This window comes from Rhinoderma darwinii, chromosome 8, assembly GCF_050947455.1.
Source record: "Rhinoderma darwinii isolate aRhiDar2 chromosome 8, aRhiDar2.hap1, whole genome shotgun sequence".
Classification (NCBI taxonomy): domain Eukaryota; kingdom Metazoa; phylum Chordata; class Amphibia; order Anura; family Rhinodermatidae; genus Rhinoderma; species Rhinoderma darwinii.
Genome location: NC_134694.1, coordinates 2622417 through 2648659, shown reverse-complemented (window position 1 = coordinate 2648659; position 26243 = coordinate 2622417). Strand labels below are relative to the sequence as shown.

The 26243-nt window shown below is 42.8% G+C and overlaps 1 protein-coding gene and 2 long non-coding RNA genes across 11 annotated transcripts in view; 1 reads left to right on the top strand and 2 right to left on the bottom strand.

Moving 5' to 3' along the window:
• Nucleotides 1–26243, top strand: part of LOC142659005 (collagen alpha-1(V) chain-like) — a 286189-nt gene that overhangs the window by 227353 nt on the left and 32593 nt on the right. For all 9 annotated transcript variants that reach the window (XM_075834646.1, XM_075834645.1, XM_075834647.1 and 6 more), the window contains 32 exons: nt 866–919; nt 1498–1551; nt 3527–3571; nt 3673–3726; nt 4067–4111; nt 7490–7543; nt 7919–7972; nt 11572–11625; nt 12674–12781; nt 13165–13254; nt 13328–13381; nt 15522–15629; nt 17501–17608; nt 17746–17799; nt 17878–17931; nt 18015–18122; nt 18657–18710; nt 19935–20042; nt 20140–20193; nt 20342–20449; nt 20564–20617; nt 20703–20756; nt 20843–20896; nt 21011–21064; nt 21144–21251; nt 21559–21612; nt 21742–21795; nt 24324–24431; nt 24657–24710; nt 24880–24915; nt 25030–25083; nt 25175–25433. In XM_075834646.1, the coding sequence (XP_075690761.1) occupies nt 866–919; nt 1498–1551; nt 3527–3571; nt 3673–3726; nt 4067–4111; nt 7490–7543; nt 7919–7972; nt 11572–11625; nt 12674–12781; nt 13165–13254; nt 13328–13381; nt 15522–15629; nt 17501–17608; nt 17746–17799; nt 17878–17931; nt 18015–18122; nt 18657–18710; nt 19935–20042; nt 20140–20193; nt 20342–20449; nt 20564–20617; nt 20703–20756; nt 20843–20896; nt 21011–21064; nt 21144–21251; nt 21559–21612; nt 21742–21795; nt 24324–24431; nt 24657–24710; nt 24880–24915; nt 25030–25083; nt 25175–25433 (2365 nt within the window). The remainder of the gene's footprint in view (nt 1–865; nt 920–1497; nt 1552–3526; nt 3572–3672; nt 3727–4066; nt 4112–7489; nt 7544–7918; nt 7973–11571; nt 11626–12673; nt 12782–13164; nt 13255–13327; nt 13382–15521; nt 15630–17500; nt 17609–17745; nt 17800–17877; nt 17932–18014; nt 18123–18656; nt 18711–19934; nt 20043–20139; nt 20194–20341; nt 20450–20563; nt 20618–20702; nt 20757–20842; nt 20897–21010; nt 21065–21143; nt 21252–21558; nt 21613–21741; nt 21796–24323; nt 24432–24656; nt 24711–24879; nt 24916–25029; nt 25084–25174; nt 25434–26243) is intronic.
• On the bottom strand, nt 656–13052 carry LOC142659012 (uncharacterized). Its single transcript, XR_012850250.1, has 4 exons — nt 12608–13052; nt 8625–8716; nt 4047–4100; nt 656–982 (listed from the first exon to the last, which is right to left on the bottom strand). It is a non-coding gene; the product is annotated as an uncharacterized LOC142659012 (long non-coding RNA).
• On the bottom strand, nt 19675–20814 carry LOC142659013 (uncharacterized). The gene is made up of 3 exons (XR_012850251.1): nt 20528–20814; nt 20255–20270; nt 19675–20028 (listed from the first exon to the last, which is right to left on the bottom strand). It is a non-coding gene; the product is annotated as an uncharacterized LOC142659013 (long non-coding RNA).

Here is a 26243-nt window from a genome sequence, read left to right as displayed (position 1 = left end):
CTGCTGTGTCCCGTGGGGTGCACATGGGAATTATCATTAATTAGCCTGTGATCACCCTGGACTATAAGAAGGGCCCTGTCCCTTTGCTCATTGCCTGAGCGTTGTTCTGTTTTCCTATGTTACTCTTGCCAATGGTCCCTTAGTGTCCTCCTGTTCCCGTGCCCTGCTACCTGTGTCCTGTATCCCGTGCTATTTGTCCCTGTGCCTTATACCTGTTGGAGTCGTGTTGTGCAACTGGTTCCGCCTACCGTGTTACACCACGTCTGCTGTCAAGGCCCCATCTGTGCCTACATTGACTTGGTCCTCTGTTGGCTGGCTGCTATGGCGGTACAGCCCAGTGGGTCCACATACCCACAGATCGTGACACACAGCTCCTTGTGAAGGAGCAAACGAGCGCCGATCAACAAGCTGTCTGATTGATCGGCACCTTTTTACGCGGCCCACATGTGAGAGGTCCCCCTACTGTTCACACATGGTTCTGCACTAAAGCTGTATCTGCAGATTGTGAAGTGTCGGTTTATCATTTTCCTGTCTCCCCAAGTGTCCTGTCCAAAAATCAGTTTATTTATTGTATGTGGGTAACAGAGAATTGAAACAAAGTCTTGTATAGAGTAACGTAATTCTTTATTGTGAAATATAGAAGTATTTTCTTTCATTCAGGTGGATATAAAATAAACAATTAGGAACTTGCACAGAATAGTCTACCGCAGACTGGAAATAACAATGTTTATGAACAGTCCCCTCTAAAATGCTGTGAGAACAATGAATTAAACAATTGAATGAATGTTCTAGGATGTGAAATCCTGTATACAAGTTATTCTATGAGCCAGTGGAGAAATAATAACCACAAGCATTTTCTCTTTAGGGAAAACTTGGTGTCCCAGGATTACCAGGATACCCAGGAAGGCAAGGTCCAAAGGTAACACCCTGTAGTCTTCATCACTCGTCCCTCGCCACCTTGTAATGTGATCGCTGGATAATCCTCCCATATAAAGGGAATACAACGTGTTATTGATCCTTTGGTTCAGCAGCTCTCAATCACATTTACTGCACCATTTCCTAATCACTAAATACATTTTAACAGCAGATTTCATGTGTAATTTGGGAATTAGAGGGAAAGATATTACAAGAAACCTGGAGCAGAGGGATTCAGTGGAGACTCGTATATAAGTATCCGCAGCTCAATACATACATTAAAACTGCTGGAAGTTGTAGTTTTAGCTGGAGAGCCATAGGTTGGTGATCACTGCTAGAAAGCAAATTCCCATAACTCCAGACGATCTAAAATCTTCAATTTATTCCTGATCCAGTGGCCTCCACCCTGAGGCTGTGAGTCCCTTCTAAAGAGCCACAGGTTGGAGATCTGCATTCATAAATCTTTCCTCCTGATCTTGGCATGTTCGCAGAGGTTATACGGATCCCATACTCTCCCTGTATGTTTTATTATGGACTTTCCTTTGTCTACAACTAACCTCTTATTCTCATTTTACTCGGAAGGGATCGATCGGATTTCCCGGTTTTGCAGGCGCAAACGGAGAGAAGGGCACAAGAGTAAGTATTCAATGTTATTATCATGAGTCTGGAGGACTTCTCCTGAAACAAGGGTCACTACAATGGCGTCATGTATAGATAGATAGATAGATAGAGAGATAGATAGATAGATAGATAGATAGATAGATAGATAGATAGATAGATAGATAGATAGATAGATAGATAGATAGATATGAGATAGATAGATAGATAGATAGATAGATAGATAGATAGATAGATAGATAGATAGATAGATATGAGATAGATAGATATGAGATAGATAGATAGATAGATAGATAGATAGATAGATAGATAGATATGAGATAGATAGATAGATAGATATGAGATAGATAGATAGATAGATAGATAGATATGAGATAGATATGAGATAGATAGATAGATAGATAGATAGATAGATAGATATGAGATAGATAGATATGAGATAGATAGATATGAGATAGATAGATAGATAGATAGATAGATAGATAGATAGATAGATAGATAGATAGATAGATAGATAGATATGAGATAGATAGATATGAGATAGATAGATAGATAGATAGATAGATAGATAGATAGATAGATATGAGATAGATAGATAGATAGATAGATAGATAGATAGATAGATAGATAGATAGATAGATAGATAGATAGATATGAGATAGATAGATAGATAGATAGATAGATATGAGATAGATAGATAGATAGATAGATAGATAGATAGATAGATAGATAGATAGATAGATAGATAGATATGAGATAGATAGATATGAGATAGATAGATAGATAGATAGATAGATAGATAGATAGATAGATAGATAGATAGATAGATAGATAGATATGAGATAGATAGATAGATAGATAGATAGATAGATAGATAGATAGATATGAGATAGATAGATAGATATGAGATAGATAGATAGATATGAGATAGATAGATAGATAGATATGAGATAGATATGAGATAGATAGATAGATAGATAGATAGATAGATAGATAGATAGATAGATAGATAGATAGATAGATAGATAGATAGATATGAGATAGATAGATATGAGATAGATAGATATGAGATAGATAGATAGATAGATAGATAGATAGATATGAGATAGATAGATATGAGATAGATAGATAGATATGAGATAGATAGATATGAGATAGATAGATAGATATGAGATAGATAGATAGATAGATAGATATGAGATAGATAGATAGATAGATAGATATGAGATAGATAGATATGAGATAGATAGATAGATATGAGATAGATAGATAGATATGAGATAGATAGATATGAGATAGATAGATATGAGATAGATATGAGATAGATAGATATGAGATAGATAGATAGATAGATAGATAGATAGATAGATAGATAGATAGATAGATAGATAGATAGATAGCTGCTCATTTACTTGGAGATCCTGGATGCACTAAATCCTGCTTTCTCTTCTGAGTCATTTATAGACTATTACAATACACCCTCCCCCTTTATATTTTGCTATGAGTAGGCAAAATCCTACATGTTCCTTCATCCCCTTTGTATTCTACGAATGATTGTTGGAGGTTTTACATAGTTTCTGATCTCCAAGCTCAGGCTTCTAAAATAAAACTTGGGAAAATCCAATATAATAATGCGCTGAGCTGGTAAGAAAAAGCTATCAGGAATTAGTATTGAATGTCAGCGCTTTATTATTACTCCTTGGGTGCCGGCACAGGCAGAGCTGCTGAAAGATTTACTTCCACGCCGGCCGGTGAAAGATGATTATTTTGTAATAAGATGGTTTTTATTTCTTTTAAGATTTTCCTTAAAGGGTTTGTCCTCTTACAAGTAAAATAAAAGTGTGAAAAGATCTAGTTCTAACCCTAGAGCCGTAGCCTTAATTGTGGCCTTACTGAAGCGGACGGGAGAAGAGATGGGGTCATATGTGGATGTATATATATATTTTTATATACTCTTAGCCGTCTTATAGGTTTATACCTTGCTTTCTTTTAGGGAACCCCTGGCAAGTCAGGTCCAAGGGGGCAACGAGGTCCATCGGTAAGTTATGACCATGCTCTTTGCATCGACTGTATACAGAATATAACACCTAATACCCGCCGTTCAGCTGTACTAATCGAAATGTCTCGTTCTCTCTGAAGGGTCCACGTGGTGAAAGAGGTCCAAGGGGAACAACAGGAAAGCCAGGCCCCAAGGTGAGAACTGTTTTATGATGTGAACAAGCCATTAATGCTCCATTATACGGCACGAGAGCCGGACTGGGCATATAATAACAGTCTACGTCTTCTCCTGTCATATTGGATATAAAGTAATACATGTAACCCAGTTCCCATCTCATTAGAACAGCCTTTTCTACTTTAAATGATCCTAACTAGCCCAAATATTTCACTAGTTTCCTTTTCCCAATTTTGACCCCTATTATGATATACAACGCTGTTGTAAATAAAGTATAATAATCACCGTTTGTACAGTATTATATAAACACTTCATTTTCCAGAACTTTATATTCTAATACCTGTTTTTTCTCTCCTGTAGGGTAACTCCGGCGGGGATGGCCCTTCTGGTCCCCCTGGTGAAAGGGTAAGATGTTTCTTAGTTATCACTGAATGTAAATACAATGGACAATATAAAAGTATATTGACTAGAGGGAATATGAGTGTAAACCGTCGCGGCGGTCAGTGAATCCTCCTGGTTGTTGTGAGGTGCGGTAACAGGTCAGTGGCCTTAAAGAAATAAAAAGCTCAGCTTATAATACGATAGTAAATTCTTTCTAAACGTTCGGTTTTGTGACACCTTCAGTCTTTATTATCAGATATTGTCACCAAATATCGATGTATCCGCATAGATCAAACACTGATGACTGCACTTAGGATCCTTAGAGCGCAGAACAGTCGCTTTTACACGGGTCAACCGGCAAAGATCAAGCGCCTGTTCATCGGCTGAACGCATCTTTTATGGTAGCTAGTCGGCAGCACAGATATCTGTGTAATCAGGGGGCTCTGCTGCCGACATGCAAATGGATGAGGATGAATGACCTTAGTAACGACTGGTCGACCTCACTAATAATCGTTTCTCTGTTTGAATGGAGGAGTAAACAAGCGCTGACCAACAAGCTGCATTAAGATCGGTACTTTCTGGGAAGAGAATTGAATGCAGACGGTTAGATATTATCTTCACAGCAGGAAAGATACGCAGGTGCTTCATGATTCTGCCTGTTTAACCTCTTCCTGCGCCAGGACATACTAATGTGTCGTGGTGGGTGAGGTAATGTTCAGAGCGGGCTCACCCGCTGTGCTCGCCCCGTACACAGCGGGTGTCAGCTGTGTTTTACATCTGACACCCGGGAATAACAGCCAATCGCGCTGTTCCTGTCTGTTTAACCCATTAGATGCTGCGATCAAGCGCAATCACAGGATATAAGACGTTACAAACAGCGGGGCTCCCCCCTCTGACAGCTCAACGGCCACTCCGCAAAGCAAATACATCAGTATTGCAGTGTATTGTACCAGAGATCTAACGATTGCTGGTTCAAGTCCCCTAGAGGGACTAATAAAATGTTTTAAAAAAAGTAACCGTTTTTAGTATTGTAAAAAAAAATAAACGTTCAAAAAAAAAACCCCTCTTTTCCTATTTTTCCTCTGAAGTAATGTAAAAAAAAAAAAAAAAAAAATACAATATTGGTATCTGTAAAAGTCCAAACTATTACATTATAGCATTATTTAATGCGCACAGTGAATTCCGTAAAAATAAACAAATATAAACCGCCAGAAACGCCTTTTTTTGTCACCTCATATCATACAAAAAATGTAATAAAAAGTGATCAAAAAGTCTAATGTAGCCCAAAATGGTACCAATAGAAACTACAGCTCACCCCGCAAAAAATAAGCCTTCATACTGCTCAATCGCCGGAAAAATAAAAAAGTTATGGCTCTCAGAATGTGGCGACAAAACGCTAATTTTATTTTTAACTATTAGTTTCTTCCTTGTAAAAGTAGTAAAAGTTAAAAAAAACAATAACTACAACTCGCAAAAACACAAGCCCTCGTGTGGCTATAATGACAGAAACATAACAAAGTTATAGCTTTTTAATTGTGGGGATGAAAAAATGAAACCGAAATCCCAAAAATGTCTGAGTCCTGAAGGGATTAAGCTGTAGATGGTCTGAGCTGCCTCCATCCGAGTATTATAAGCCTGATCCCCTCTTGCTGCAGACCAGGGAGCAAAAACCTGTATGTGTATAGAATATTAAAGAGAACCTTTCACCTGCCCATACATGTGCCGGGCTGTACAAACCCTGGGGCACTTGAAATTTTTTTACTATCTTTCTCCGTTATTTAGATATCTGTGCCATTATATTTGGCACCCTATATTTAAATAACCCCCTGAACTGTCAATGGGGCGTGTAATTGTCAAGGGGGCGTGTAACATCGCTGTGACACTGTCCAATCAGCTACGGACAGAGTCACAGTAAGAGCTGGAGAGAGGAGAGCGAGAGTGTGCACGCGCAGCTCCGCCACCACCTAGGAACAGAAGAGGAGAAGAATGTGAATTCCATGGCGACGGAAGTATCTTCGGCAGCGACATCGGAGCTGTGCGTGCATGTGTGCGGGCGCGCACGCTCTCACTTACTCTTTAGCTGTCGGCAGACCAGGACAAGACTGTGTGATCGCTCGCGAGAGATCACACAGTCTTGTTCAGTTCGTCTGCCCCCAAGCTAAAGAGTGAGAGCGTGCATGCTCGCACAGCTCTGAGGTGCGCGTGCGCTCTGCTCTCTCCAGCTCTTGCTGTGATGCTGTCCGTAGGGAATTGGACAGTGTCACAGCGATGTTACACGCCTCATTGACCGTTCAGGGGGTTATGTAAATATCGGGCGCCAAATATAACGGCACTGATATCTAAATAACGGAGGAAGATAGGAAACAATGTAAAGGGCCCCAGAGTTTGTACAGCCCGGCACATTACATGCTGCACATGTATGGGGAGGTGAAAGGTTCTCTTTAAGAAAGTGGTGTGATATATGGAGCTGTGGAGATACTACAAGTCCCTAGAGCCATGATGTTGTAATATGATTATGCTGGACAACACTTTCTTGACCTCATTCCCAAGGCCTCTAAAGAGTAATCCAGTGCCCATAATCTTAAATGGGGATCTCCATGCAGCTGGTAGAAGGTGGCAGGAACCTGGAGTAATAGGAAGACTTCCTGGGGGATTCTTCTTCACACCTGTGGGACGCCGGCTCTCCTCCACTGTGTAACATCTCCGGACTCTTGTCAACTGAACAAATATTCTGTGACTCCACCTGTTATATTATATGTGTCACTAATGAGATTAATGTTTAATTTAGCCTCGAATTTAATAATCAGATTCAACAAAACGAAATGTTGTGATGTCTGAGGTAGAGGTTGGTCTGCATGACTCCAGAGCTGCCAAGCGGAGTAGAACCTGTACCAGCTGCGGTAGTTGTGGCAGCATGGTGCCATGGACGAATGTAACCCTGTCAATCATGGCCGCTGGGTTTGTGTGTTGTCAGAATAAGTTCTAATCCTATTAGAACGGGCAGTTTGTGTTCCGGTCCAGGATATGGACACTACGCTGTGATCTTGGAAGGCTGAATTGCATATGATTCATTATTAACATGACATACATTCCTATTTCCCCTGCCCCCTCTCATGCTTGCAGCCAGCTGTTTCATTGCGCAGAACAAGCCGCTGCTTTACATTAGACTAGATCCATCGCTTATGGTCGAGAGAAGGGAACTCAGAACTGCAAATCAATCTGACAACACAGGGTATAATAGCAGCATGTTGTACCCAGAATGCCTCATAGATTCGGTCACACAGTGACCAGCTCTGGCTTTGAGAAGTAGGATGGCAAATGCATGTGACCGCCAGGACGGATATTGTTCATCTGAATAAAAAAATTTACATAATAATCTAATGCAAATTTATGTTATCACAGGGACCACCCGGACCTCAAGGACCCACTGGATTCCCAGGACCGAAGGGCCCCCCTGTAAGTGAACAATACATTACAATCATTTCTTAGAAAATAACCTGATAAAATCATTAACCAATACATTTGGTGACTCCTGTACAAGCCCGGCCATGCCAGAAAGTGTAACACGCCAAGTATCACGAGATCTATCATCATTTTGGCCCATTTCCCCAAACGTCAGCTTTAAGGAAAGGGGTGTGGCTTAACATTAGCAATATTGCAACATATAGTTAAAAATTTATAAATTCATGAAGTTCCGTGCAACATTTTAAAAACGTGTAGAAACGTTTCAGTGTATAATTAATGGGCACTATTGATACTTCACCCCCTCAATGTTTGGGATGCATTTTTATAGTGTTACTGGTTCTGACTGTTGTTGTTTTACAATTTTAGGGTCCACCAGGGAAAGACGGACTTCCCGGACACCCGGGCCAGAGAGGTGAAACTGTGAGTACACGAGCCGGTCTTTTCTCATCCTTACATCTAGCTTCCCCCGGAAGTGTGATTGCTCCAGACCGTTCCCTGTAGATGAGGAGATGTCACCAGTGTTTACGTTGTACGGTGTGTGTCTTCTCAGCTACATGGAGGGATCTAAAGAAATCCCCCTGCTTATTCCGGTCAAGTTAGAGTAACGATGATTTCCAAGGAGATGCGAACGATACATACAGTACCCACAATTCTCAAACCTATAGAAATATTTATAATCTGAAGTCACCTATAGCGCCCCTACAAGGTGATTTATTGATGCGTCCAGTGCTATGAATTGTGGGTAGGAATGAATGAATTGTTTCTTTAGTCTCAGATGGGCAAATCTTTTTTGCCTGGTAATCTTATTGATTTGTTACAGTGAATCACAAACTCTGTGACTCTATTTCCCAATCTCTGATCATGTTGGCAGATCACAGCGCAGTTTGTGATCTGTCCACCATTAGATTACATTGGGGAATCGAATTGCCGTGTTTGCAACTTGCTTTGGCGAATCAAGGGGAGAACCCTGTGAATAAATTAGCAATTCTTGACAGCTTCTAACACAGTTAGGATCCCACATATAGCTGCACATATGGTTCTGAGCTCATGGCAGTCATCACGTTCGTCATACCTGTACCGCATGGACATTCGTGCTGCTCGATGCTGGGTAATTTGTTGCGGCTGCTGTCTGGATAGGTATACGGTGGCTGTGCGGACACAATCCTGTACGGTGACCAGGAGTAGATAGAGGTATGAGTTTCTTGCTGCTAAGCTTTTTCATTCTTACTGAATATCATGCTAATTTCATGCGTGTTTTTTACTTTAGTTTACGGTTTCAAAAAAAATAGTGGATTAAGTTATTTTTTCGTAATTAAAAAAATGTTCATCTTCATATTAGGTAATTATACGCATATATCAGATATTACACAAGCAGGCACACTAATATTTCATCAAGTGCATACTGTCTAGATATGGCCTATATGAAATAAATATATTTAGTAAAAAAAAAAAATAAGAACAGAGGGGCTCATCTTCACTACTTGATGGTCATACATGGCCATGTCACAGAAAAATTATAAAATTAATCTTCATAAACAGATGATTCACACTGTAAATTCATGACATTATTTATCCTGTACTGATCCTGACTAACATCATGTATGAATCTCCAGAGCTGCACTCACTATTCTGCTGGTGGTGTCACTGTGTACATACATTACATTACTTATCCTGTACTGATCCTGAGTTACATCATGTATTATACTCCAGAGCTGCACTCACTATTCTGCTGGTGGAGTCACTGTGTACATACATTACATTACTTATCCTGTACTGATCCTGAGTTATATCCTGTATTATACTCCAAACCTGCACTCACTATTCTGCTGGTGGAGTCACTGTGTACATACATTATATTACTTATCCTGTACTGATCCTGAGTTATATCCTGTATTATACTCCAAACCTGCACTCACTATTCTGCTGGAGGAGTCACTGTGTACATACATTACATTACTTATCCTGTACTGATCCTGAGTTACACCTGTATTATACTCCAGAGCTGCACTCACTATTCTGCTGGTGGAGTCACTGTGTACATACATTACATTACTTATCCTGTACTGATCCTGAGTTATATCCTGTATTATACTCCAGAGCTGCACTCACTATGCTGCTGGTGGAGTCACTGTGTACATACAAAACATTACTGATCCTGAGTTACATCCTGTATTATACTCCAGAGCTGCACTCGCTATTCTGCTGGTGGAGTCACTGTGTACATACATTACTTTACTTCTCCTGTACTGATCCTGAGTTACATGCTGTATTACACTCCAGAGCTGCACTCACTATTCTGCTGGAGGAGTCACTGTGTACATACATTACATTACTTATCCTGTACTGATCCTGAGTTACACCTGTATTATACTCCAGAGCTGCACTCACTATTCTGCTGGTGGAGTCACTGTGTACATACATTACATTACTTATCCTGTACTGATCCTGAGTTATATCCTGTATTATACTCCAGAGCTGCACTCACTATGCTGCTGGTGGAGTCACTGTGTACATACAAAACATTACTGATCCTGAGTTACATCCTGTATTATACTCCAGAGCTGCACTCGCTATTCTGCTGGTGGAGTCACTGTGTACATACATTACTTTACTTCTCCTGTACTGATCCTGAGTTACATCCTGTATTATACTCCAGAGCTGCACTCGCTATTCTGCTGGTGGAGTCGCTGTGTACATACATTACATTACTTCTCCTGTACTGATCCTGAGTTACATGCTGTATTACACTCCAGAGCTGCACTCACTATTCTGCTGGTGGAGTCACTGTGTACATACATTACATTACTTATCCTGTACTGATCCTGAGTTACATCCTGTATTATACTCCAGAGCTGCACTCGCTATTCTGCTGGTGGAGTCACTGTGTACATACATTACTTTACTTCTCCTGTACTGATCCTGAGTTACATCCTGTATTATACTCCAGAGCTGCACTCGCTATTCTGCTGGTGGAGTCGCTGTGTACATACATTACATTACTTCTCCTGTACTGATCCTGAGTTACATGCTGTATTACACTCCAGAGCTGCACTCACTATTCTGCTGGTGGAGTCACTGTGTACATACATTACTTTATTGTTTTCTACATGCTCTGGTGATTTTCAGTCTGAGAAGTGCAGTTTTTACACCAGGTACAGTACAGTGATCTGTAGCAGACTTTCTTGTTGACAGTTTCCAGTAACAACCAGCAGAATTGTCTGAAAGTGGATATACCATTTAATATTGTCCCACTTGCAGATTTATCAAAACTGGTGAAAAGGAAACGTGGAGTATGAGCTTGCTACTAAAATAAAAGTTGGGATCTGATTGTTTGCTATGGACAACTACTCCAGCTTTGTCTTGAACTACTTTTGATAAATCTCCCCCGTTTCTTCCGCTGGGATATCTTCTCAGCGTGTAACATATTAGCTGAGAGCTGTTTTTTGCAGAATGATATGATACATTTAATAACTGAAGCTGCAATGCATGACTCCATATTGTCATTGCTGAATATAAATGATTCAGTATCCTGCAGGTAAGGTGGATTTGATGGATTTCTTACTAGTCTGATCTCATAACACAATGCATGCTGCATGCCAACCAATAACTTTCATCCATTCGCTAGTTGTATTTCAGAGCCGGAAGTGTCACTCCCGTCGCTCCGAATATAACTTGTTTTTCTTGTCATTGGGTTTATGTAGCTGCCTGTATCCGCATTCATTTATTCCATAGAAATCCAGTGAAGTCCTCTTCCCTGACCTTGTAACCTATCACTCATTTACATTTTGGAGCCACCGTATCTTTCAGCGCAGTATTCGTTAGATACATAGATACATCTTCCTCGTTGACATGGCTGCCAGAATGTCCATATATATATATCGTCTTGAAATTGACCTTTCCTTTCTTCCCTGTATGTGTCGTCTTCTCTACATTTAGAACAACAGTGACCAGCTAAGGGAGATGATGAGCGCCTATGTCTCTGTTCTTTCTCACCTCACCTTCTCTATTCCCATTACTAGGGCTTCCAAGGAAAGACGGGTCCCCCAGGTCCCCCCGGCGTTGTTGGTCCCCAGGTAAGTCACTTCTCTATGAATCTGTCATGGGTTAGGAGAAGCAGCCAGCTCTTTGATTTAAAAAAAAAATACATAATAAGTCGTGGTAATTTCACAGATCTTTCTGTAGCGCTGACGTTCTGTGATCCACAGCCAACTCCTTCATCTCCGCACATTATCTGCTATCAGATGTAATTCAGCAGAACAGGGGATTAGTTGTGCTCGAGCTTGCTCTTAAATATTAATGGATGAGGGATGAGATAGAATTGTTACCCGTCATATAGGACCTGATGTGTTAACAGAAGTTCAACATTTCTTCTGACCTGTAACGATTCCCTGGACATGATCTAGTGAGAATAACACGAGCTGAGGAAACGTGATCCAGTCACATCCATGTCCTGCCAATTGTCTGGACATCGTCCCATTGTGGATGAGAACATGAAATATTATTACTGTAGAATATTGTTCCGACCCCCCCCCCCCTTCCAGTTTACATGCTAATAATGTATTGACGAAGTCAGGGGAGGAGGGATCACATAATGAATCATTAATGCTGCTACAACATTGTCAGACAATGTGAAGGAATTTTGGCCACAACTTGAGAACCCTCTTACACTGGCCAATTATCGGGCAAAAGAGCGTTCACAGAGCTCCTTCCCAATAATTGCCCTGTTTAAACAGGGCAATGATCAGCCAATGAGCGATCCAACACTCTGATTATATCGTTTTAAATGCCTTAAATATTCTGGTTGTCGGCAGCTCGTCTTGGTGCGTAAACAGGGAGACGCGCTGCCGACATGATAGAAATGTATGGGGACGAGCGATCGTAGTAAAGAGCGCTCGTCCCCAGACATAGATCCTTGTGAGCAAAGGGAGCGGTCTCATTGATCGGCGCTCGTTTATACGGCCCACGTCGGGTGCTGTAAAAGTACCTTAAGAGTAGTCGCTAAGTGTTAATCGAGCCTTAGTCGGGTGTTAACAAATACAAAACCTGGACATTTACTTTAGTTCTCATTCATGGCTGGTCTAATCGTTGATATGCAATGTCGTATTGATTTATCGTTTTTAGGGTCCAACTGGAGAGACAGGTCCAATGGGTGAAAGAGGCCATCCAGGACCCCCTGGTCCACCTGGTGAGCAGGGATTACCTGGTCTGGCTGGAAAAGAAGGAACAAAGGTGAGTTACCAAATACTACGAGTAGGAAACCACTAATGATGTCACATATTATATACGTGTCATTTATAAGAATCCCCCTCTATCTGTTGCGACACGAGACATTCAGCTCCCTGTTTTCTGATTCATATTATTGGGGCGGGCGGAGCAGACAACAAGTCAATTATTATTTCACAGATTCACTCCGTTACTTTGTGCTGCTGCCAACATAAGGGTGGAGTTTGGTTTGGGAAACTAAGTGCCATGAATACAACAATGCCGGCTGCTGCCATGTAGGAACCATGTTGTAACAGGGAATATAGAGAGCTCAGAGATCAGCTCATACAATGCAATTGTTATTAAATAAACTCCTGTCAAAGATAATGCATTTTTTTTGTCTGTTTTAGGGAGATCCCGGACCAGCAGGTCTGCCTGGTAAAGATGGACCTCCAGGTTTAAGGGGTTTCAGTGGGGAAAGAGGTCTCCCAGGTCCTATTGTGAGTAAACCTGATACTGGAGACATAATAATGCATATAATATCATGGCTATAACCATGTTCTTCTTCCCCAGGGTTCTCCAGGATTGAAAGGCAACGAGGGGCCTCCAGGTCCACCAGGCCCAGCAGTAAGTGCTCATCTGCTTTCAGAGTCGTTCATTCTGTACCAGGAATATTTTCATGGACATAACATGTATTACAATTGAAGAACAGAATGGATGGTCCTACGACGACCGCCATCCTCAATGCTCACATCTGCAGCTGAGCCTCTGTCACAGATACCATCATCCCGTACATCACCCCGTACATCACCCCGTACATCACCCCGTACATCACCCCGTACATCACCCCGTACATCATCCCGTACATCACCCCGTACATCACCCCGTACATCACCCCGTACATCACCCCGTACATCACCCCGTACATCACCCCGTACATCATCCCGTACATCACCCCGTACATCACCCCGTACATCACCCCGTACATCATCCCGTACATCACCCCGTACATCACCCCGTACATCATCCCGTACATCACCCCGTACATCACCCCGTACATCACCCCGTACATCACCCCGTACATCATCCCGTACATCACCCCGTACATCATCCCGTACATCACCCCGTACATCACCCCGTACATCACCCCGTACATCACCCCGTACATCACACCGTACATCATCCCGTACATCACCCCGTACATCACCCCGTACATCACCCCGTACATCACCCCGTACGGCAAAATGATGAAAACCTGATGGAGCCTTTTAAAATCAATGGGTTCCGTCCAGTGCCGCTGGTTTCTGTCATGCGACCGGACCAGCGCTTCTGTTTTTCTCGCTGTTCTGCTCCTATGACAAAGCAGAACAAAGGAAAACAAAATTCTGATGTGAACATAGCCCAATGAATTCACAGGATAAAATAATACATTTATTAAATCACAATTGTTGCGGAGGAGGAAATTCAATCAGTAGTAAATACAACGGGAATGATTTGCCTTTTACTATCTCTTTGTTGGGCTCGACAATTTTGCACGGGTTTCAGGAAAAATTGCTATTTTAATTGGAATGAAATGACATGTATCAAGTGGAGCGGCTGTAATTGTTTAGATCTTCTTATTCTTGCACCTGTTGATTGCTTTGTCACTTCATGTACGTACAGTAGAATTCCTTATATCTGATGTTGGTGCCCAACAGATGGTGTCAAATCAGGCAGACATAGACAGTACATTAAAGTCCATTAATCCAGCGCCCAATGGTGCAGAATGCGACATTAATATTCCATGCCGGATTAGCAGGTATTTATTTTGTAGTCCGGCACGCTCTGTGTTTTGGTCCACACTGTGTGGGTGAAGATAAAGTTGCAGTGGAGCTATAGTGATGTAAACATTCACTTCTATTTGTCTGTCTGAACTTCCATTAGCCCGGAGTTTCTGATAATCTGGCACCTTAAAGGTCTGGAGTTTGCCAGATTATTGGAATTGTCCTGTACTTGTATTGTTTACAGATCCTCCAGGAGAAAATGCCGACCAATGAAACTAGTGCACAGACAAATTATGTCACAATCACATACATTTTTATTGGCCCCCGGACGATCAGGTAGTTCCGTGCTGGACTATGAGAATGACTGGATTTAATGATATTCTAATTTTGTATGATAGTGAATCAGTCACAGTTCTTACCTTTAGGATAAGAGACGAGCAAATCGATTCATCTGATTCACCTAATTTAGCGACGGATTGAAATTTCACTTCTAAAGCAAATCAAATTGTAAATGTAGAATGTTGGAGGAATTTTAAATCCTTTACAATCCACTCACCATTGTGTTACATGCAGATTGTGGTCCCTTTGCCTAGGACCCCACCAATGACTACTCACCAGGATCCTGCAGGGAAAGCCCATTCACCTGAGTAACCCCCCCCCCCCCTCCAAGTAATGGTCTCATCCCCGTCCGTATGCCAATTAAGTCAAATGGATGTCATAGAGTGGGGTCCCCCGCTCAGGACCCTCGATATGACCTAGAATGGAGAGTGGCTCCCGCTCCTGCGGTCCTGGCCCATCCATGTATTACGACCAATGGTCATTCAAGAGAAATTGAGTGGCCAAACGCAGCTTCCCCCGGCCAGAACAACTGATCACGGGGTGGAGCCGAACTCGTGGTGCTCAGCTGCTCTTACATGCCAATACTTGACATGTCGCTTATGCAGTCATTTCTGATACGTGTTACCTTACAGCAGCTGTGTTCAGTTACTTTGTTTCCTCTATAGGGTTCTCCCGGTGAAAGAGGTGCTGCGGGTCCAGCTGGGCCAATAGGACTGCCAGGAAGACCCGGTCCTCAGGGACCTACAGGACCGGCCGGGGAAAAGGGCACTCCAGTAAGTACACCTAGTGGTATAAGATAACATAGGACACAATCGTTATGCTGCTACAGAACGCCGCACATTACATGCCTGCTGGGGAATATGGGGCATTGACTGATGCCAGGTTCTTCCTGATATTCTTCTCTGACTTTTCTGAACAGAAATGGAAACAATTTAAAAACTCTCATTCCATCTGGGAACCCGACCACCCCCTATAACTGACATAAATATGGTGCACGTACTGAATGAACGAACGCCATATTTAAAGGGGTTTTCCGATAAAGAGCATTTTATTCCCTGCCGATTACTACAACGGCGTTCCAGAGACGCCCCTCCCCCGTTCCTCCTCTCTGCATGATCGTAGTGAGGAGGCGTTTGAGTGGCGTGGCGGTCACGCGTGCATCCTGACGCTCTGCTCATTGTCTGCACAGGGCATAGAATAGGTGATAAATGTTCTTAGTGGGAAAACCCTTATATTACAATTACACCAGAACACGGCAGTAATTACATTAGTATATGTCCCCCCCATCGTTTCTTCATTGCTTACAAGCAGTTATTCTCTATCCTGGGCATATCTTGTTGTAAATCGGCTGACGCCAGTCTATTCTACAGTAAAATGATGTCTGGTAGGTGATGGTGCCCCCGTGTGATGGGTGTGATGGTGCCCCCGTGTGATGATGCCCCTGTGTGATGATGCACCCGTGTGATGATGCCCCCGTGTGATGGTGCCCCCGTGTGATGGTGCCCCCGTGTGATGGTGCACCCGTGTGATGGGTGCCCCCGTGTGAGGGTGCCCCCGTGTGAGGGTGCACCCGTGTGATGGTGCCCCCGTGAGATGGTGCCCCCGTGTGATGGTGCCCCCGTGTGATGATGCCCCTGTGTGATGGTGCCCCCGTGTGATGGTGCCCCCGTGAGATGGTGCCCCCGTGTGAGGGTGCCCCCGTGTGAGGGTGCCCCCGTGTGAGGGTGCCCCCGTGTGATGGTGCGCCTGTTGTGATTGATCAGACGGGGGCTCGCTCCTTAGTCTGTGACGTCACTCGGGGATATATTAGACACTTCAGACAGGCATAGCCGGTGTGATTTGTAGTAAAAGTGAGAAAGTCTCCGAGCGCCCACAACAATCTGTGACTTTGTTGTGCTGAATCAAAAGCTTGTGACACAAATATTTCAAACACTTTACAACCTGTTCTGTATTCCGCCGGGACGAGGCTAAAAGCAGGACTGAATTTCAAATGAACAAGGACGTTAATGTTGATTGATTCTGGTTATTAAGAGGCGCTTTTTTTTTTCATCAGTGCATTTTTTGCTTACGATGGTGTATTAAAAAGATGGCCGATCTGGGGCCAGGAAAACAACTTCATAAGGGGCAGAGGGGAGGGGGCGGGCGGGCTTCACTTCATGTCAGATGAAAAGCGCTATCTATTTTATTTAGTCGTTTACTGCTGGCTCGAGGATTCATGATGTAGCAGAGTTACAATAGCACAAAACCGGAACGCTAAAAGCCTCTGTAGTCCATGTGAACTGATGACTGGTAGAGAATTCAGGGAACCGGTACTTTAATTCAGCCCGTCCATTTCTATTGTTATATATAGATTAACGTAAACTCTGTAAAATATAAGATCTCGATGATAATCTGCTACAAACTATATAATTATAACATCTCACAGGATATTTGTGTCGGGTTCAGCACTTGACTTATACTGTAAAATAATTCCCCATCATTAAACCTGCGGGTACCTTGTCTGGAAACTTCCCACCAGTGAATACAGCGGCGTCCTCTTCTGTCATCCCTTTCCTTACTGCGTTCTTTTATCTGGACATATTGTACGTTGACTCCTTTATGTGATGTGTTTATCCCCCTTTACATTTACATCTTCTATCTACAGGGAGAAAAAGGTCCTCAGGGGCCGGCAGGGCGTGATGGTATCCAAGGTCCTGTTGGTCTCCCAGGCCCTGCTGGACCAGTCGGTCCACCGGGTGAAGATGGAGATAAGGTTAGCAGATGCTGCACAGTTACAAGGTTTTATCATCTACATTGGTTTGGAGAGATGTCCTGTGCACCCCTACACAGGGGCCACTTATATACATGTACACATCGGACCATCCTAACTGGAATATTCCAAACTTACAGGGTGAAATTGGCGAGCCCGGTCAGAAGGGAAACAAAGCAGACAAGGGAGAACAGGTACAGTGCGGGTTTTGGTCCATATATATGACATTTTTCTTTTTATAAAACTGGATATTAAGATTTGTGTCTCTACAGGGTCCACCAGGACCATCAGGACCTCAGGGCCCAATCGGTCAGCCCGGTCCATCCGTAAGTAAATTCTCTAATTTTTACTTCTGAGAGTTACCAATCTATTCTGAATATTAGCTTACATGTCTTTTATTCCATTACAGGGAGCTGATGGAGAGCCGGGACCTAGGGGGCAACAAGGTCTCTTTGGACAGAAAGGTGATGAAGGTCCCCGAGGATTCCCCGGCCCTCCCGGTCCTGTAGGATTGCAGGTGACAGCCAAACCATTTGTAGTATTATGTTGAAATAGTGTAACTCTCCAGGACAACTTGGGCGTGGGGGGATTGCAAAGGAAATAAGTAAAAGTGGGTTCAAATAGAAAGTTACTGGGTCTAATGAAGACACAAAGTGCAGCCCATAGCAACCGATCAGACATTGATTTATTTTTTACCTCCACTTTCTGTTCTTTCATTGCCTAAACTGCTCTACAAAAATCCTTCACTGCCAATGGAAATCTGTTCAATCCGTCACAAAATGTTTTAAGGTAGAAACAAAAAAGGTATCTCAGTCACAAGTTGGACCATATGGAAGGCAAATAGGAAAAAATGACTCCAATCTCAGCAAAATAATGTTCTGGAGATGAATTTCTATTCTATTGGAATTATAACTTTTTGCTCCTCATGTTTTATACAAGGCATCCCACAAATACATGAGCCTGTAGGTTTGTCTGTACATCCAGTGTTACACGGGCAGCCGTGATCCGGCGTGGCATTTCACTTTCTTTACCCTTCTCTTGTTTTCCTCAGGGTTTACCCGGACCTCCCGGAGAGAAGGGGGAGACCGGAGACGTTGGTCAGATGGTAAGTTTTCTTCTGCGTCTTAAAGGAGATTGCACAGACCATTGGTTGTTATGAAGCTCCACCTAATAACTGGCCCCTAATCCTCCCGTTGGATGTTGGAAAGCTGCTCCGTGCATTACGCTCGAGATTTCAACACTTGGCTAAGAAGCTTCACATTTCACATCTAGTTAATAGATTCCCTTAATTGGCACAGACTTTGCTGCTCCCGTAATATCGATGTCCTAATATTACGCGGCCCCTTTTTACGTGATCCTCGGGTGGTGTCATACTCGTGCTTCATTCCGGGCTGTAAACATATTTCTCTATTTCTAACCTTCTTATACAACAAAATAGGAGAATAATTAGTTTATTTCTTCGCCGGAGGCAAAATCCCTCCCTGGTACCGCAGTGAATCTATAGAGACGGCCGGGAGCAGCAGAATAAATTGTACTCTGTAGCAGGGTAATTGTTCACACAGGGCTTATACGTATGAAGTAGATCACCAGCGCCACATTAATAGGAAAGCGCTCATCTCAGTGATAAATCTGTAGCACCGCTAATAACATAATGCCCATATCGCAGCGTTTAATCTGGAATATACTGCACAAGAAATGTCTCCATTAATGCAGCAGCGGGACCCAAACTGGTGATGGTCATGGAGGTAAAGTGTAGGGAGCAAAGAACCTGCAGGTAGATGTCAGGGAGAGGAAACCTCCAGCTCACCAGTCCAGCGTCTGATGTCAGTGACTTTCACATTCAGCAATTTTACTGTTATCTTTAAGAGCAGGAATAACCCCGGGTAACCCCCACCTCCGAGTACAGGCTTCATAAAACATCCTATGGCTGCAGTCAGGCCATTCATGTCCCCACAGTGTCCCTATTATCTGACCACCCCACCCCGCTCATTCTGATAGTAGGACTTGCTGGATATACTTGTGGGGTTCTGGCCTTGGCTAATAAATAGAAAAGCAACCGAGGAAAGACATTGACACTTTTAGATTCCCCTTTTTATAGTATTTACACTTCTTGCATTGGGCAAATATATGTGTACACCGAAATCAATCACTGCCAAAAATAAAATAAATCATTGTATCCATCAAGAGACAAAGAACTGACAAATAATGAGCGTTCTTCTCCCACTGACCTGCACGGAGTCACTCACACCAGATAGTGGAGATTCATGTGATACGCAGAATATATATGCATGCGCACATTTTTATATGATGTTTTATCCATGTTTTCTAGGGTCCACCAGGTCCACCCGGCCCTAGGGGTCCCAATGGTTCTCCCGGAGCTGACGGTCCCCAAGGTCCTCCTGGAGGAATCGGCAATCCTGGTCCTGTTGGAGAGAAGGTCCGTGATCTTTGAGGAAAATTATTACATTGGACATTGTCAATGGAGGCTGAACTTTTATGTCATTATTTCTTTGTTTTTCTTATGTTATTGACAGGGTGACCCTGGGGAGGCCGGAGAACCTGGTCTTCCTGGAGAACTTGGACCACCAGTAAGTATATATATATAAGTAACAGTTGTAGTATAACGTGTCTGATCATTTCATATCTCACCAATGGTTGCCGTTTCCTGGAAATGTAAAAGAAATAACGTTTTTAATTATTGGAATTATCTGAGAATATTTTCTCCTGATGTTTTAGGGCCCTAAAGGTGAAAGGGGAGAAAAAGGAGAAGCAGGTCTTCAAGGTTCTGCTGGTCCTCCTGGTCCAAAAGGTCCTCCTGGTGATGACGGTCCAAAGGGTAGCCCTGTAAGCAGATTTCTATACTGGTCCTATGTTATGTTAACCATTTACTGTGATATTGAGCTTTGGGTCTGTGGATTTTACCTCCTCAATATAAGTAAGTTTCTCTCTCTTTCTCAGGGTCCAGTTGGATTTCCTGGGGATCCCGGTCCTCCGGGTGAATCTGGACCCGCTGTAAGTCATTGATATAGGTTCTTGGTCCTGAGTCCAACAGATATTGACACTGAAGATTGTTAATTTTTTATTGATTACATTTCAGGGTCAGGATGGGCCTCCTGGTGATAAGGGAGATGATGGTGAATCTGGTCAACCTGTGAGTGTCAACTGTATATTTATTCTATGATGTATTATATACTGAACTATCACTGGTTATATCCCATCTTACCTTTCTCTATGCAGGGATCACCTGGTCCTACTGGAGAACCTGGTCCATCGGGTCCACCAGGGAAGAGGGTGAGTAAGAATCCAGTTCTGTAAAGAATAAAGCAACAAGTGTGAAGATCTAGAATAAATGACTCAGAAAGAACAAATGCCCTCAAATGTATTTTTTCTCTCCCTCTGTGACAGGGTCCCCCTGGTCCAGCAGGTCCTGAAGGCCGACAAGGAGAAAAAGGTGGTAAAGTAAGTAGAGTTCCCGTGGTGACTTGGTTCATCCACTGTACGTGGGACCCTCTAATGCTTTTCATTTCTGTTTGATAAGGGTGAACCCGGCTTGGAGGGTCCTTCTGGAAAGACCGGTCCTGTTGGTCCTCAAGGATCTCCAGGAAAACCTGGACCTGAAGGTCTAAGAGGAATACCTGGACCTGTGGTGAGTACCTATGTGAATGTGGCTATAATATTAAAAAGGTTGTTCACTATTACCCTAACATACCTGCATTCTTCCAAAAACCGCGCCTCACCTGTCCACTGGTTGTGTGCGGTATTACAGCTTAACCTCAGTTACTTCAATTGAGCTGAGCTGTAATACCAGACACAACCCATGGACAGGTGTGGCGCTGTTTCTGTATGAATGCAGCCATGTTTTTATAATCCTGTACGACCCTTTTAATGATTTTTAGCAGTTGATGAACATATCACTTAATGTACAGCTGAGAAAATATCTTTATATTCTTCAGGGAGAGCAAGGTCTGCCAGGTTCAACCGGTCCTGATGGTCCCCCCGGTCCAATGGTAAGTCCGACTATTGTCTTGCTCACAACCCTCTATTTAGTCTGAAAGTCAGATATCATTTTTGACATTCTCTAAAGCCTCCGGTCACTATGATTGTCCATTTACCATATCATATTTAATGTCTCATAGGGTCCACCAGGTCTACCGGGATTGAAAGGAGACTCAGGTCCAAAAGGAGAAAAGGTGAGTTGCATTAGTACTGAAGGACAATGGTTTATAGGAGGACGGTTGGATCGTCACATAGCAACCAATCAGATGTCATCTTTAATTTCCTAATCCTGCGCTAGGTCAATAAGAAGTGCACCATGATTGGCTGCTGTGATCTCCACCACCCTCAATATCTTCCCACATTATCAATTAAACAAACAAAAAAACAGACATTTCTCTTCACCAGTAGAAAATTCACATCAGGTGATTATTAGTGATGAGTGAACTCTGGTGCGATCCATATCATATTCCCGCTATTAGGCTACATGCACACGTTGCGTATTTTGGTGCGGAAAATATGCACTAAAACAACAGCAATACGCAGGGAATTCGCAGGTAAAAACTGCACCGGATCGTGCGTTTTTTTGTGCGGTTTTTACGTTTTGTTGCTTAAATAGCCGCGTTTTTCTGCGTATTTCTCCAGAACTAGGGAGATAGAATTCTCAAGCGGAATCGCAAGATAAATTGACATGCTGCGGTTCTGAAAATACGCATCACGGGTCAATTTACATGCAGAAAAAAAAGCGAACCGTGGACATGAGTGTTCAGGAAATCTCAATGACTTTGCTGTTACTGTATCACGCTGCAGTTTTTGCCGCAATCGAATACCGGAGGCCAAACCGCATGTAAGACGCGTGCATTCAGCCTTAATGTCCAGTGAGATTTCACACGGAATATCTCACTTCACTGATGTCTAATGTAGGAAGAACTTTTCTCCCAGAGCAGCGTGATTGTATAAAATATAAGTGAATGATCCCCAGGTAAAGGCAGGAGTAAATCTTCCGATTTAACCTAATACCATGAGGTAGTTTATAACAGACACCTACAGGTAGTTTATAACAGACACCTACAGGTAGTTTATAACAGACACCTACAGGTAGTTTATAACAGACACCTACAGGTAGTTTATAACAGACACCTACAGGTAGTTTATAACAGACACCTACAGGTAGTTTATAACAGACACCTACAGGTAGTTTATAACAGACACCTACAGGTAGTTTATAACAGACACCTACAGGTAGTTTATAACAGACACCTACAGGTAGTTTATAACAGACACCTACAGGTAGTTTATAACAGACACCTACAGGTAGTTTATAACAGACACCTACAGGTAGTTTATAACAGACACCTACAGGTAGTTTATAACAGACACCTACAGGTAGTTTATAACAGACACCTACAGGTAGTTTATAACAGACACCTACAGGTAGTTTATAACAGACACCTACAGGTAGTTTATAACAGACACCTACAGGTAGTTTATAACAGACGCCTACAGGTAGTTTATAACAGACGCCTACAGGTAGTTTATAACAGACGCCTACAGGTAGTTTATAACAGACGCCTACAGGTAGTTTATAACAGACGCCTACAGGTAGTTTATAACAGACGCCTACAGGTAGTTTATAACAGACGCCTACAGGTAGTTTATAACAGACACGTACAGGTAGTTTATAACAGACGCGTACAGGTAGTTTATAACAGACGCCTACAGGTAGTTTATAACAGACGCCTACAGGTAGTTTATAACAGACACCTACAGGTAGTTTATAACAGACACCTACAGGTAGTTTATAACAGACACCTACAGGTAGTTTATAACAGACACCTACAGGTAGTTTATAACAGACACCTTCAGGTGGTTTATAACAGACACCTTCAGGTGGTTTATAACAGACACCTACAGGTGGTTTATAACAGACACCTACAGGTAGTTTATAACAGACACCTACAGGTAGTTTATAACAGACACCTACAGGTAGTTTATAACAGACACCTTCAGGTGGTTTATAACAGACACCTACAGGTAGTTTATAACAGACACCTACAGGTAGTTTATAACAGACACCTTCAGGTGGTTTATAACAGACACCTACAGGTGGTTTATAACAGACACCTACAGGTGGTTTATAACAGACACCTACAGGTAGTTTATAACAGACACCTACAGGTAGTTTATAACAGACACCTTCAGGTGGTTTATAACAGACACCTACAGGTGGTTTATAACAGACACCTACAGGTAGTTTATAACAGACACCTACAGGTGGTTTATAACAGACACCTACAGGTAGTTTATAACAGACACCTACAGGTAGTTTATAACAGACACCTACAGGTAGTTTATAACAGACACCTACAGGTAGTTTATAACAGACACCTACAGGTAGTTTATAACAGACACCTACAGGTAGTTTATAACAGACACCTACAGGTAGTTTATAACAGACACCTACAGGTAGTTTATAACAGACGCCTACAGGTAGTTTATAACAGAAGTCGGTCGTTTTTAACTATAGATTTCATATACATTCACGAGTTAAATGTCAAAATCTCACCAAATGCTTGTATCAACCTCTTGCTGGGTGACCACCAATACAGGGGACATAACAGGCAGCCGGGACAAGTCTCTAAGCCTCTAGTATAGTTCATTATCTTTTTAGTCAGTGAATCTTTTTTGGCCATGATAATCATGCACTGCTTTCTTCCTATCGCAGGGTCATCCTGGTTTGATTGGTCTCATCGGGCCTCCAGGAGAGCAAGGTGAAAAGGGAGATCGTGGTCTTCCAGGTTCTCAAGGATCTCATGGACCTAAAGGAGAAACGGTAAAACCTCCTGATCCTCCCTCCCTGCAGTCACAACCCATGAATCACATTGACTCCATAGAGCGAGCAGCGCTGTCACCCCATGATAATAACCAGGAGGGTAGAGAGGATCATTAACACAGAGTAAATGATAAAACACACCCCAGAATCAGCACAGTGCGGTGTCATCTCCTGCCCACAGTCCGGTACCTCCGAGGGCTCACCACCTCATCTCTTCTCTTGCAGGGTATTTTTGGCCCATCCGGTCCTGTTGGTCCCGTTGGTCCTCCTGGCTTACCGGTACGTATTTATCTACAATTTTGATCTCCCATTAGAATAAATACTGGGGTCCTGGTCTCCTGCACCAGCAGCCCTGGGGTCTTCTCCTGAGCACTCGTATTGTAGTTCAGGTCATTATACCATTTCTTCTTTGTAAATATGTACAAATGAAATGTGATTTCTCTTTCAGGGTGGACCTGGACCTAAAGGTGCTAAAGGATCATCGGTAAGTGGAAGTCTTCCAGGCTTTAACGTTTCCCATTCTGTGCTGATTCTGTCTCTTTGTTGTGTTCTCCATTTTTTCTATCCCTTTTAAATATTTACTGTTCTCTGTTTAAAGGGTCCAACTGGTCCAAAGGGTGAAACAGGTATTCCCGGCCTACCAGGACCTCCAGTAAGTAGAACCTTCCTGTCCAGAAACCCTTAAGATGGAGTTCAGCTGTTGTTTAGAGAAGAAATGTTAATAATTGTGGTTTCCATTCCAGGGTCCCCCAGGTGAAGTCATACAACCACTGCCAGTTCAGTCGTCAAAGAGAACCAAGCGCAGTATTGATGCGAGCCAGGTGGTTGATGAAGGAAATGCAGATAATTACATGGACTATGCTGATGGCATGGAGGAAATCTTTGGTTCTCTTAACTCACTAAAACTGGAAATTGAACAGATGAAACACCCATTGGGCACTAAGGGTAACCCAGCAAGAACCTGCAAAGACTTACAACTATGTCACCCCGAATTTGCTGATGGTAAGTGCAATGTCCAGTGATTACAACCATTAAACAAAATGCATAAAATAAACAAACAACTGATCCTGTAAGGAGAGTGGAGCACGGGGACTGTACGACTGCACATAGTCCTGAACGACTCCACCCTACAATGCAGGCGCTGAATGTACTCAGCAGCTCTCCTAGGGGAGAAGAGATCTGTACATTTACCATCCAAAAGAGCACTCTACATAAACATATAGCCGAGAAGACCCCTCCAGTCCGCCCGCTTGTGTATATGTTGATATGCTCTATGCATCTCTCAGCCTTTACTCCACACATCTGGAAAATGGCACTGTCACTTTGTTGTCATCACTAACATCCGTACATAAGTAAACAGGTAATTGCTCCTGAAATACTCTGTACTGTATATAATAATTGCTCTATGCTCTGGATTGGACCTGAACAGGATGTGACCTCTTATTTTCATATGTAACTCCCAGGAGAGGTCACTCGGGTCTGTACTGGAATGTGTCAGAACAGCGGAAGCGAATATACAATCATTCTGTGTTAATGTCTTACATATGCAGCATCTTTACACAAAAATATGGCGCTAAGAAGTAGAGAAAAGCTGTGAAGTCCTGTCAGCCCCGTCCCGGCCCTCATTACAGGCAAATGTTCCTTGAGCCCTGATGACATTTATGATATATTCACAGGATAAGTGTCTGATAGATGCGGATCCCAGCTCTGGGAACAAGGTTTACCCAACTCCCGTCCTGCCTGGCGAGGCGGCTGCATGTGTGCGGAAAATTATGTCATATGGTTTTCACGGAAACCGCCAAGCAAACTCTG